This window comes from Gossypium arboreum, chromosome 12 (assembly GCF_025698485.1).
Source record: "Gossypium arboreum isolate Shixiya-1 chromosome 12, ASM2569848v2, whole genome shotgun sequence".
NCBI classification, from domain to species: Eukaryota; Viridiplantae; Streptophyta; class Magnoliopsida; order Malvales; family Malvaceae; genus Gossypium; species Gossypium arboreum.
Window position 1 is genome coordinate 99,299,888 of NC_069081.1, and position 13,675 is coordinate 99,313,562.

The following is a 13,675-nucleotide window of genomic DNA, read 5'->3' on the forward strand; positions in this document are numbered from 1 at the left end:
CGCTGATGAATGCTCCAATAATTGAACTATCCTTGATAAACCGTAATTTATACATATTTCTATCACATGCTTAGCACATTTTATGGATGATTTTTCCTTAGAATTGGTGAATTTGATGCTCCTAATGCCTTAATTTCATGTTTTATAGTTAAGTGAACATAGGAGAGTGAAAGGAACGAGAAACGGGCCAAAAACAGAGAAAATAGGCCAACGTACGAAATCAACACGGCCTGGACTTCCTCACACTGGCAGACCACACGGCCGTGTCCCTTTGTCAAGGTCAAAGCACGATTTGCACGGGTAGATCACACGCCCGTGCCCATTTAACAGCCTTGACCATGGCCTTAAGCAATCGCACACAAGCGTGTCCCTGCCGAGCCCAAGTTTAGTCCAATTCGGAAAAGGCCAATTTTGAGGGCTCTTAGGCATTCCAAAGCCTATTTAAACACCTGATGAGGCACTTAGACTGGGGGACGCAAAGGAGGAAGCAAAGAATTGCTCAAGGAAAGCCGATCGATCCATTTCAGAAGTCGGATTCACCATCAAGGCTGAAGATCTCCCTTTAGATTCTCTCAAGAGTTTTGGGTTTTCTTATATTTTGTTATTTTTATTCTTTTGAGATGTGTTCTTTCATTAGTATGAACTAGAACCCCTAAATACCTAAGGGGAATGAAACCTAAGACAGATCTTGTTATTATTATCTGAATTATATGATAAATATTTGACTTGTTCTTAATATGTGTTCTTAATTCTTGTTTTGATATTCGAAGATATTGATTCAAGTTAAGCTCTTATTCAGATAAGGAATAAACCCTGTCTAAGAGTAAATTTTTCATTATTAAGTAGAGTTGGTTGCGCGCCTAGAGATAGGGTGACAAGATTTTGCCAGATTAAGGTGAAACCTAATAAGGGGATCCATAAATCGAGTTAATGCAACCCTAGGGCGTTAATTAGAAAGAGATTTCAATTATTCAATCTAGGGTTAGACGTTGTTAGTCTTGAGAGAGATAATAATATAACTTAGGGATCTCTACGGAACAAGTTGAATGAATAAATCGTCCGATTCAGAGTCAAATAACAAGTGAAGTCTAGGTGGATTTTTCCTTAGGTATTGTCTTAATCAATCGAGTTTTCCAAAAAATATTTTCCCCAAATTTCTTTTCTGTAATTTCTTAGTTTAGTTAATTAGTTAGATATACAAAACCTTTTTATTTTTTAGGTTAGATAATAAAAAGAAAGTTGATACTAGTGCTTTTAGTTCCTTTGGGTTCGATAATTCGGTCTTGCTAAAGCTATACTACTATTCGATAGGTACACTTGCCTTTGTCGTGATAATAGTTAGTTTCAAGAATGATTCATTGTAAATATTTAAAACCTGTCACGAATATCACGTATCAAGTTTTTGACGTCGTTGCCAGGGAACTAAGCTATTAGGAACACTCAATTTTTATTACTTTAGCCATGTACTTCTACTGCAATTTAAATTTTATTCTAATTTTTATTGCTAATTCTTTTTTTCCCTTTTTCTGGCAGGTTCTTATAGTTTATGACTAGAAGAAACCTGTCAAGACTATTACTTTTTGACAGTGAGATCGACCGCACAGTTCGCAGAAACCAAAGAGAAATAAGGCGAAGCTTAAGATACACAGAGAACGAGTAAGAGAACAATATTCAAACCACAACCAAGGAGATGGCTGAAAATAAGGAAAACCTAATACCTCTTGCGATTGCTGTTAATCCATTAAATCAGAATCCTACTCCACGCACTATGTATGATTACGCTAAACCTTCTCTAACAGGAACTGAATCGAGCATAGTTAGACCTACTGTTGCTGCAAATAATTTTGAACTGAAACCTAAGACAATTCAAATGATACAACAGTTTGTTCAGTTTGATGGTTTGCAGGATGAGGATCCCAATGCTCACTTGGCAAATTTCCTAGAATTTTGCGATACCTTTAAAATTAATGGCGTTTCTAATGACGCTATTCACCTTCAGTTATTCCTTTTTTCATTGAGAAACAAAGCTAAACAGTGGTTGAATTCGTTACCGCAAGGGTTAATCACTACTTGGGAACAAATGACTGAAAAGTTCTTATTAAAATACTTTTCGCCGGCTAAAACGGCTAAATTACGTAATGATATCTCTTCTTTTGTACAGATGGATTTAGAAACACTCTACGATGCATGGGAGAGATATAAGGACCTTTTGAGAAGGTGCCTTCACCATGGGTTATTGCTTTGGCTACAGGTTCAAATGTTTCATAATGGCCTGAATCCTTCGACTCGGTAGATGATAGATGCAGCCGTTGGAAGAACCATCAATAATAAGACACCTGAAGATGCCTATGAATTTATAGAGGAGATGTCACCGAATAATTATCAGTGGCAAGTCATGAGGATAAAGCCAACGAAAATAGCTGGCATTTATAACGTCGATTTAGTCACCATGCTCTCTAATCAGGTAGAACTCTTGAATAAAAAAATTGATGGTTTCCTTAGTTCTTCACAGGTTTACCCAGTGATGAGGTGTGATTCAAATGGAGGAGGAGCATACACAGAATATCAACCCTTCAACCCTAGCATCGAGGAGGAACAAGTCCAATATATGGGTAACAATAACTCTAGACCCCAAAATAACCCATATAGTAACACTTATAATGCAGGTTGGAGGAACCATCCCAATTTCTCGTGGGGCGGTCAAGGAAATCAAAGGACACAATATCCTCCGGGTTTTCAACAACCACCTTACCAGCAAGAAAAGAAGCCGAACCTTGAAGAGATGTTAACAAAGTTTATCTCAGTGTCAGAAACTTGTTTTCAGAATACCGAGACAATACTCAAAAATCAACAAGCATCAATCCAGGGGCTCGAAACTTAGATTGGACAGCTCGCCAAATTGATTTCCGAATGACCATAAGGTAGCCTGCCAAGCAACACTGAATCTAACCCAAGGGAGTAACTCAACGCGATTGCCCTTCAAGATGAGGAAGGTCTAGTTGCAGAACCAAGGCCAGAAACGGTGGTAAGCAAAGGTAAGGATGAGGTAGGCCACAATGAGTCAAAGTCAGTAAGTACAGAATATAAACCTTGTGTGCCATACCCCAATGGACAAGGAAAGACAGCTCAGACGAATAATTTGGTAAATTCCTTAAACTTTTAAAGAAACTACATATTAACGTACCGTTTATTGAAGTACTTTCGCAGATGCCGAACGCAGTTAAATTTTTAAAGGAGCTTCTAGCAAGTAAACGAAAGTTAGATGAATGGTCGCATGTGGAGTTGAACGCGCTTTCTTCAGCCTTTCTTTAGAATAAACTATAGAACAAACTAAAAGATCCAGGGAGTTTTACGGTTCCTTGTTTAATTGGTAGTTTAGATGTTAATAATGCGTTGGCTGATCTAGGGGCTAGGATCAATGTTATGCCTTACAAATTGTTTAAGCAACTAGGTCTAGGGAAACCCAAACAAACTATGATGAGCATTCAATTAGCAGATAAAACTGTCAGATTTCCTAGGGGTATCATTGAAGACGTACTCGTTAAAATTGACAAATTTTTATTCCTAGTTGATTTTGTTGTTTTAGACATAAAAGAAGATAGTAACGTTCCTTTAATTTTGGGAAGGCCCTTTTTAGCAACTGTTAGAACAATTATTGATGTTGGCACAGGTGAACTCACACTTCGTGTAGGAGACGAAACAATCACCCTTCAAGCTCACAACCTGAACAACACATTAAAAATTGAAGGTGATTGTACAAATTATTCTACTAAGATTGATCATACAGTGCAACCTATTTTACAGGAAATAAGTTCGAAAGACACACATCAGCCATGTTCAATCCACAACAAAGAATCTACTCATGAAGAACGAATGTTACGAATCGAGGAGTTAGATGAATGGCTGACATTTAAACCGAAAAAACACGATAAACCAAAACTACGCTAGAACGAGCTCAATGCCTCACCAAATCAACTTCAAGTTGGAGACAAAGTACTACTAGATGCAGCAGATCCTCGAATCGCCACTTCTAAACCGAATGACGAAACCCCTCTTACGGTAACTAGCATTTTTCCATAAGGTACGGTCGAGGTAAATCACCCCAAGTTTGACACATTCAAGGTAAATAGTACTCATCTTAAATCTTATGTTGAAAAAATTTATAGCAGGGATGAGGAATGTAAACTCCTCGATCCACCATGATCACACCCTAGAGAGATAAGTCGAGCTTAGACTATAAATAAGCGCTTCTCGGGAGGCAACCCGAGTACTAACAATATTAATTTATTTAAATTTTAGTTTTAACATCTAACATACTAACCGACTCATGGAACGCAGGCTTTCTAAAGCACACACGGCCAGGCACACGGGTGTGCCTCAGGCCATGTGAAAACAGGGTGAAATTTTCCCCAACACGGGATGCGATAAGTCGCCACGACCGTGCGTTAGGACCCTGGGCGAATCTGCCAAAACAACATGGGCGTGCGACACGCCCGTGTCATAGAACCGTGGTTGAACCTGAGAAAATAGCACGGGCATTTGCCACACCTGTGTCTAGAACCCTTGGTCAAACCTGTCAGATTAACACGGGCGTGGGCCTACATACACGGGCGTGGGAGAAGCGAACAAAGACAGACATGGCCGTGTGCACCCACACGCCCAAGGAACACGGGCGTGGGCCAAACGTCAGACGCACCCAAATTTAAAATTCGCGAATCACACGGGCAAAAATTAGGGAACATGGGTGTGTTCCCTAACTATGTGTCCCAAAATCTATAAATACCTTCACTATTCATCATCTCCCTCAACCAAAATCACTAACCCTAGCCGCTGCAAGTCCACACGGCCTCTCTGCCATGCCCGTGCGCCACCTTCAACTCCATCTTTGACACCCATTCTCATCTTTTTAGCGTTTGTTTACTTTTTTCTCTCTATTTTCTTCATCCCGTTTACTAATTTTATGATTCTTATGGTTTTATTTGGCATATTTTTTATTTATATTCATAGTTCTCACTATAGTCATGCTTATACGTTTATTCTTTGTCATTTTAGTCAATGCTTTCTGATACATTCATTCTTTTTGTGTGTTCCCATAAGAGTCTAGTTCATTTATTTTATGTTGAAAATAATCATGCTTTTATTATGTCAATTGCTATATAAACTTCTATCATTTAGATTAAACTGTTGAGTATTGTTGGTTGGACTGGTTAGTTTAACTATATTTATAATTACTTCTTGAGTTAGTTAGTTATGTTACATTCTTTGTTCTTCTTGTAGGTATACCATGTCAAGCTCACGTGGCACGAAAACTGTCGTTTTTGCTTCGAAAAAGTGGAAATGAGCGTCTTTCTTGGGCCCTACCGCGGAAATTTGCCACCCATACCTTCAATTTCCACCCGGCAATTAGGAGGAACTATTCTAAATCCTATAGGCCCGACCTTTAGGTGCGGGCCGCTGCATTGACTGGACAATGCTTGAACAAGTCCAGTTGGCTGACGATGTACGAGCAGTCCTGACAACCGATCCATGGAACCTTTTCTTTGCGATCATCAAGCCGCGTACCTTGAGCTCACACTTAAAATTTGCTCGACATTCCATGTTTAAGACGTTATGACCAACTTTGATGATCCTAGAACAGTCCAGTTCCGTCTTGGTGGTTTAGTCCGCCAGTTGAATGTGCCTGAGTTCGGTATAGCTTTGGGCCTATACACAGAGGAGTTCACGGATGAGAACGACTTCGACACTCTCCGTCGCCACATCCACTACTCTTCCTCGAAGTGCTGGTCCGCTTTGGTCCCCAGTTCAGCCACTTAGGACCCGAGTCACTCCAAGACATCTACTCTCTCTCCCTCCTTGAGGTACCTATACGCCATCTTGGCACACTTTTTGACAGGACGTCGAGAGAGCACTGGCGTCTTCAACATTCACGATGCCTACTTTCTATGGAGCATGGCGAACGGGCATGTACTTTACCTCGCCTACTTTATTGCCCTCGTCATTCACCACCAGACGGAGTGACATCGGAGGGGGTCATCTCCATTGGCCCCTGCGTGACTCGACTGGTATAGCACTTCGGGCTCCTCAACACAGCAGCCCAATCATCCTCCCTTACTCTTATTGGAAAGATGCCCCCACAAGACATCTCGAGCATACTTAGTATAAGGATGATCGAGAAGCGTCGAGGAACCCACCCTTCTCAGTATCGCCTCGCCCAATCAGCCGAGGAGGGAGACCCTGAGGACATTACTGATGATGTCCCTCCACGTCATGAGGACCCACCGTCTCAGCCACCACTACCCTCTCGTCCAGTTCATGCGGCGGCTTCATAAACTGACATCTCTGAGCGCCTTACTCGATTCGAGCAACAGTGTTTTCAGCACTTTGATAACATTGATGCTACTTTATAGCAGATTTGTCAGCACTTCCACATCTCATCGCCACCCCCACCTCGCGAAACACCTAGCGATGAAGATGTTTGAAAACTTTTATTTATTATTTTATGTTTTTATTTTTATTCTATTTTGAGACTACTTTTTATTTTTTCTTTAAACTTATTTCTATTAGATTTTATAATTTTTATTTTACAATTATCAATTTCGACTATTCTATTACAAGTAATTATGCTTCCTTCTATTTCCTAAAAAGTTTCTGATTCTGTCATAGTTATAAAGAGCTCCTCAGTTCATCATCACAAAGGGACTAAAAACTCCATCGGGAAATGTTTTCCACGACTGCCATGTCTTGCTCGACCATGACCATAGCTACCACTAGATATAATATTCTTTTGGCGCAGGACTTATGGACTAATGAACCTCTAACACCACCGGAGTATCCTCCTCCACTCTCACGCCGATTACCCTCCAAAACTCCAGTTCGAGGAATTCATTCATCATTCAAGAAGTTTCACTTCTCTCCCTATCATATGATTATAAATCTATCTTTTTCAATATATCTACCTTTGTACATTGAGGGCAATGTACATCTTAAGTGTGGGGGGTCTTTTATATCAGAAAAATCCCTGAATTTTGTTTTATTCTCATGCGATCTTCTCATATTATTATTAGAATGAATTCCAATTAGTCTATAATGTTTATTGATATATCTTGAATTAAAACATAGGCATTTATGTATTGATTGTTTAAACTTTAAGACATTAGGGAATCAAGCATGATAAGTTGATTTTTGAAGAATTAAAAACTTTTATGTTGTTTCCCCAAGTGTAGGTATTATTTTGAGTTGGAAGTCACAAGTTTAAACACACAAAAAAAAGCCATAATTTTTGTGAGATCTTGAGCCTTTAGAGCATCTATTATTTCTTTCATGCTCACTTTTATTATGAGTGCGTCAGTATTGAATTGTTATTCTAGAACTTGCTTGATTATGCATGTCAAGACCACACCATTTGATTTGATATGTCAAAATGATAAAGGCACTTAGGTTTAACCCACTCACTCTATAAAAGCCTACCTTCACAATTAACCCTTAGTGAACCCCCTTGAGCCTAACAACCTATTCATTGATTTACCCTCAATATTAACCCATAACTCATTATTGTTGAAATCCCCTAAATTAATTTGATCCCTATATTTGTCGATATCTGAGTTGGAATAGTTGCTTAGCTATGTTTTATTCTATTTTGTAATTTGACTTGTTCTTAAAAAAAAAATACATGTATACATATTAGTAGTAGTGATCTTCTGAGCTAAATAAGTTAAATTCCATATTCTGAGAAAAAGCTCTGTTGTACGCAATTGATGACTAGTCATTTTTCTAGTTAGGCAATTTTTCAATTCAATCTCGATTCTAACCCTTTCTTTCAGTTTGTGACCACACCCTCTAACCAAAGCTACGTTACAACCCTCTAAAGACCTTTTGATTGATGTTTTATCTCAATTTATAGTGGTGGAGATTTGATTTTCATGCAAGCTTATGATAATGACTTTTCATTATTGACTATTGAGTGTTTCATTTATTGTCCTTAAACACCTCGAGTGATTTGAGTGAATATTTAGTGAAGATGTGAAACTCTGTGATATTTTGAATCAAAGGTAATTACTTAGATGAGGGGAGACACCTAGGTTTTCATGATAAAATGCTCAACTTGGAATATTTGAAACTTTGATGTTCTTTCAGTTGAATTTTCAATGTATGATTACCTATGGATTATTTTAAGATATTATCGATAGAAATTATAAGTTGAAAAGAATTTATTTTGATTATGAGTTAAGGATTTTGCTTGAGGACAACAAATGCTTAAGTGTGAGGGTATTTGATAAACCATAATTTATACATATTTCTATCCCATACTTAGCACATTTTATGGATGATTTTTCCTTAGAATTGGTGAATTCGATGCTCCTAATGTCTTAATTTCATGTTTTATACTTAGGTGAGCATAGGAGAGTGAAAGGAACGAGAAATAGGCCAAAAACGAAGAAAATGGGCCAACGTACGAAATCAACACGGCCTGGACCTCCTCACACGGGTAGACCACACGGCCGTGTCCTTTTGGCAAGGTCAAAGCACGATTTACACGGGTAGATTACACGCCCGTACCCATTTAACAGCCTTGACCACGGCCTTAAGCAATCGCACACGGGCGTGTCCCTGTCGAGCCCAAGTTTAGTTCAATTCTGAAAAGGCCAATTTTGAGGGCTCTTAGGCATTCCAAAGCCTATTTAAACACCTGATGAGGCACTTAGACGGGGAGACGCAGAGGAGGAAGCAAGGAATTGCTCAAGGAAAGCCGATCGATCCATCTCAGAAGCCGGATTCACCATCAAGACTGAAAATCTCCCTTCAGATTCCCTTAGGAGTTTTGGGTTTTCATATGTTTGGTTATTTTTATTCTTTTGAGATGTGTTCTTTCATTAGTATGAACTAAAACCCCTAAATACCTAAGGGGAATGAAACCTAAGACAGATCTTGTTATTATTATCTGAATTGTGCGATAAATATTTGACTTGTTCTTAATTATGTGTTCTTAATTCTTGTTTTGATATTCCAAGATATTGATTCAAGTTAAGCTCTTATTCAAAGGAGGAATAGACCTTGTCTAAGAGTAAATTTGTCATAATTAAGCAGAGTTGGTTGCGCGCCTAAAGATAGGGTGACAAGATTTTACCGGATTAAGGTGAAACCTAATAATGGGATCTATAGATCGAGTTAATGCAACCCTAGGGTGTTAATTAGAAAGAGATTTCAATTATTAAATCTAGGGTTAGACGTTGTTAGTCTCGAGAGAGATAATAATATAACTTAGGGATCTCTACGTAACAAGTTGAATAAATAAATCGTCTGATTCAGAGTCAAATAACAAGTGAAGTCTAGGTGGATTTTTCCTTAGGTATTGTCTTAATCAATCGAGTTTTCCAAAAAGTATTTTCCCGAAATTTCTTTTCTGTAATTTCTTAGTTTAGTTAATTTGTTAGATATACAAAACCCTTTTATTTTTTAGGCTAGATAATAAAAAGAAAGTTGATACTAGTATTTTTAATTCCTTTGGGTTTGATAATCCGGTCTTGCTAAAGCTATACTACTGTTCGATAGGTACACTTGCCTTCATCATGATTATAGTTAGTTTCAAGAACAATTCATTATAAATATTTAAAACTTGTAACGAACATCATGTATCAGTCCCGGTCTGCACTTTGGCATTTTTTTATAACCGTTTTCGAATCGCCTATTATGTGTAGAACAGTAAAACCCATTTGCTTCTTTAACCTTACAGCTTGTAACCCTGCATATGCTTCCGTCGCGAACGGAGACGCTACATTGGAATGAAGAGCCTATTTAGAGGCTAAGATTCTACCCCCACTTCCTTTACAACCAAACCTGGCTCAGATTTGGAAGTTTGCTGATCATAAGCCGCGTCAAAATAAATTGCCACATTTGCTCTTTGTTCGATTTGTTGAGTACTCATTTTACTTCCAAGCTAAGAGCTCTTTCCTCTATTCCTTCTAACTCTGATATGTAACTAATGATTTGTTTTGCAATGTCCCAACTGTTAAGCTTTCTTTCTTCATATATTAACTTATTTCTGTTCGACCAGATCATCCAGAGTCCACAGCAAAAAAGTCTATATTGCTCTTTCGTTCCATGGTTAAAAACCCAGGTAAGCCAAACCCAAAATACTAAGGAAATGTTTTCAAGTACCTATGCAAAATTTAACAGCCTCCATACTTCTTTTGTTGTAGGGCAGAATCGGAAAACATGATTACCATCCTCTACTTCTTGCTGACACCTCAAGCACCGATCTTCCGCAATCACTCTCTTCAGCTTTAAATTAGAAAACATGGGAATGTAATTCCACGAAATCTTTCATATTGTAATTTTTATTTTCGAGGGCATGTTCAAGCTCCATAATTTCTTATAAAATTTTTTGATATCGGTTTGTATAAAATTACTAGGGATCAATGTAGATTCTTGTAATAGTTTATAGGTACTCCTCACTAAGAAATTCCCTGATGGCTCCCCTCTCCACACTTGAAAATCATCATAGGCCAATTTTGCCAACGGGATTTGTAGGATTTTTCTAGCAATATTCGCGTCAAAGGTATTGACAATCAACTAATTTTTCCAAGTTCTGTTACCTTCGTCAATTAAGTCAGACACTAATTTGATGTTTTCCTTTCTGCAATGATTCTGTAATCTATCTTCCTCATTACTCGACACCCAAAGATTAGTCCATACTGATATGCCATCTCCCCTGCCTACTCTCCAACAGAAACCTTTCTCTAGTATCCCTTTTGCTGACCAAATACTTCTCCAGGTAAGTGAAGGTAAGTTTCCCAATGGAGCATTTAAAAAATTCACATTCGGATAGTACTTAGCTTTTAAGACTTGGGCTAATAAAGAATTGGAATAATTAATAAGGCGCCAACCCTGCTTAGCTAATAATTCGATACTAAATTTATCTAAACTTCAAAAACCAAGACCACCAAATTCTTTCGGCACACAAATATCCTTCCAGGCACACTAATGAATCCCTTTTTTTCCTTTTATTTTTTTGCCACCAAAATTTAGAAATTATTCCTTCTAATTCTGTACATAGAGACTTAGGAAACAAAAAACACGCCATTGAATAAGTCGGTATAGACTGTAAAATGGATTTAATAAATACCTCTTTACCACCTCGGGATAAATACATAATGCTCCGGTTATCAATTCGTTGCCGTAGTCTATTTTTCAAAACCTAAAATGCAGCTTTCTTTTTCCTTCCCACTATATTAAGTAAACCTAGATATCGTTCAGGATCATTGGAACTGCGAACTCCTAGCACTCTGGTTATTGTTCTTCGGACTTCCTCCTCTGTATTAGTGCTGAAGAAAATAGTAAATTTAGAGAAATTAACTCTTTGACCCGAACAAATTTCGTATTCATGTAGTATCTGTTTCAAACAAGTGGTATTTTTTTACGTTGCTGTCCCAAATAAAATGCAATCATCTGCAAGAAGTATGCTAGAAATCTGAGGGACCCTTCTACTTACCTTAACTCTTCTCATTAATTTTTCATGTATCCCTAACTTCATAAGGCTAGAAAGACCTTCTCCACAAAATAAAAATAAGAGTAGACTCAACAAGTCACCCTGTCTTAATCCCCTTGAAAGGAAAAAAGTATCCGCTTTATTCCCATTTAAGACCAACGAATAAGAATTTCGTATTCATGTAGTATATATTTCAAACAAGTGGCATTTTTTTCCGTTACTGTCCCAAATAAAATGCAATCATCTGCAAAAAGTATGCTAGAAATCTGAGGGCCCATTCTGCTTGCCTTAACTCTTCTTATTAATTTTTCATGTATCCCTAACTTCATAAGGCTAGAAAGACCTTCTCCACAAAATAAGAATAAAAATAAACTCAACGGGTCACTTTGTCTCAATCCCTTTGAAGGGAAAAAAGTATCCCCTTTATTCCCATTTAAGACCAACGAATAAGATACTATAGTAACACATTTCATAAGTAAAGCCACCCAATTCAGATCGAACCTCAACTTCTTCATTATATCTTCCACAAAATTCTATTCAACCCTATCATAGGCTTTGCTTATATCTAATTTTACCGCCATGCATCCCTTTTTCCCTGCCCTCTTGTGTCTCAATGTATGTAGAAGTTCATAAGCCAGCAAGATATTATCCGAAATTAGCCTCCCTAGAACAAAAGCGCTTTGGGCCAGATCTATGCATTTATCCATTACCGAACGAAGACGATTTGTCATAACTTTAGCCAATAATTTATAAATTACATTACACAAACTAATTGGCCTAAACTGAGTTATATCCGATAGATTTACAACCTTAGAAATCAACACAATATTTGTTTTATTAATTAAGTCGATCTCCATACCTCTATTCAGGTGATTAAGACAATAAGTTGTGACGTCTTCCCCGATAATTGCCCAGCACTTTTGATAAAATATCGCCTGAAAACCATCCTTTCCTGGTGCTTTTGTGGGGCCCAGTTCTGCCAGTGCTTCTTGGATCTCCTCCTTTGTATAACTCGCAGTGAGCTTTGAGTTATCCTTATAAAAAATGCGTCTAGAAATTCCTAATAAAACGTGCTCATAATTTCCCCTTCTCCCAGCCGAAAACAAGTCATGGAAAAACGATCTAGCAATCTCCTCCATTTCACCTACTACATCTGTTTCTCGTCCGTTGTCATACTGTATTTTTCGAATTCTATTCTTCTGTATTTTTTGTGTTGTCTATTTGTGGAAGAAAGTTGTGTTTTTATCCCTTAACTTTAACCAATTGACTCGTGCCCTTGATCCCAGTAACGCTCATCTTTATCAATCTCAAAATTGAGTTGAATTCTCGTATCAATGATATCTGCCAAATTTTCATCATTTCTCTCAACTTCCATCAGCTTGCTCAATTTGGAGGTTAACATCTTTTCCTTCTCTTTTCTATTATATTGAATCTGTCTAGCCCACCTCTCCAAGTCCCTTTTCACACTTTCTAACTTGCTCAACAAATCGTCTGTCGCATTTGCCCAGATATTTTTAACTACAGTTAGAAACGATTCCTCCAAAACCCACCATGCTTCAAATTTTAAACTTCTAGATGTACTCCCAACATCCCTCTTTTTTGTGTTTATAAGTAATGGACAATGATCTGAGAATGTATGAGGGAGGTGCTGAAGTTGAAATTCAGGAAAAAGAGCAAGCCATTCCTCAGTTGCTACTCTCCTGTCCAATCGCTCTTGGATATTAGTACTTGGCAGATTACCTATTTCCCACGTAAACCAATTACCCGTAAAACCTACATCCACCAGATTGCAGTCCTCTAATACCTTTCGAAAAACTTCCATTCTCCCTTCTTCGCGAGGTAAACCTCTATTTTTTTTGAAACCATACAAAATTTCATTGAAGCCCCCACAAACCATCCAGGGAAGCTCTTTAAAATCACCTAAATGATGTAAAATAGTCCATGCATCATCTCTATCTTGTGAATAAGGGGACCCATAGTACCCAGTAAATCTCCATTTACTTCCTTATTCAACTTCTTCTATAATCACATCAATATGTCTCTGCGAAAAACTTCTAAGCTAAACATAGCCTTCCTCTAGACTCATTTGAATCTACATCTATACCATGCAGAAAACCACAACTTCTTCAAACTCGTTCCATCCAATTCTTATAAATCTTTGTCTCCATGAAGAAGACAACTTGGGGATTA

General features: G+C 37.9%; 1 protein-coding gene and 1 non-coding gene across 2 annotated transcripts; both read right to left on the reverse strand.

Annotated features, from left to right (window-relative positions):
* Window positions 1-2,128: 2,128 nt before the first annotated feature.
* Window positions 2,129-2,235, reverse strand: LOC128286217 (small nucleolar RNA R71). The gene has a single exon (XR_008276761.1). It is a non-coding gene; the product is annotated as a small nucleolar RNA R71 (small nucleolar RNA).
* A 10,505-nt stretch (window positions 2,236-12,740) lies between these two features.
* LOC108477569 (uncharacterized) lies at window positions 12,741-13,307 on the reverse strand. The gene has a single exon (XM_017780101.1). It carries the CDS (start codon window positions 13,305-13,307, stop codon window positions 12,741-12,743), a length of 567 nt encoding a protein of 188 aa, XP_017635590.1.
* Between the last annotated feature and the right edge of the window lie 368 nt (window positions 13,308-13,675).

What these genes read in the sequence shown, in the direction of transcription:
- LOC108477569 (XM_017780101.1), bottom strand. Translation starts at nt 13,307, where the DNA reads ATGGAAGTTTTTCGAAAGGTATTAGAGGACTGCAATCTGGTGGATGTA.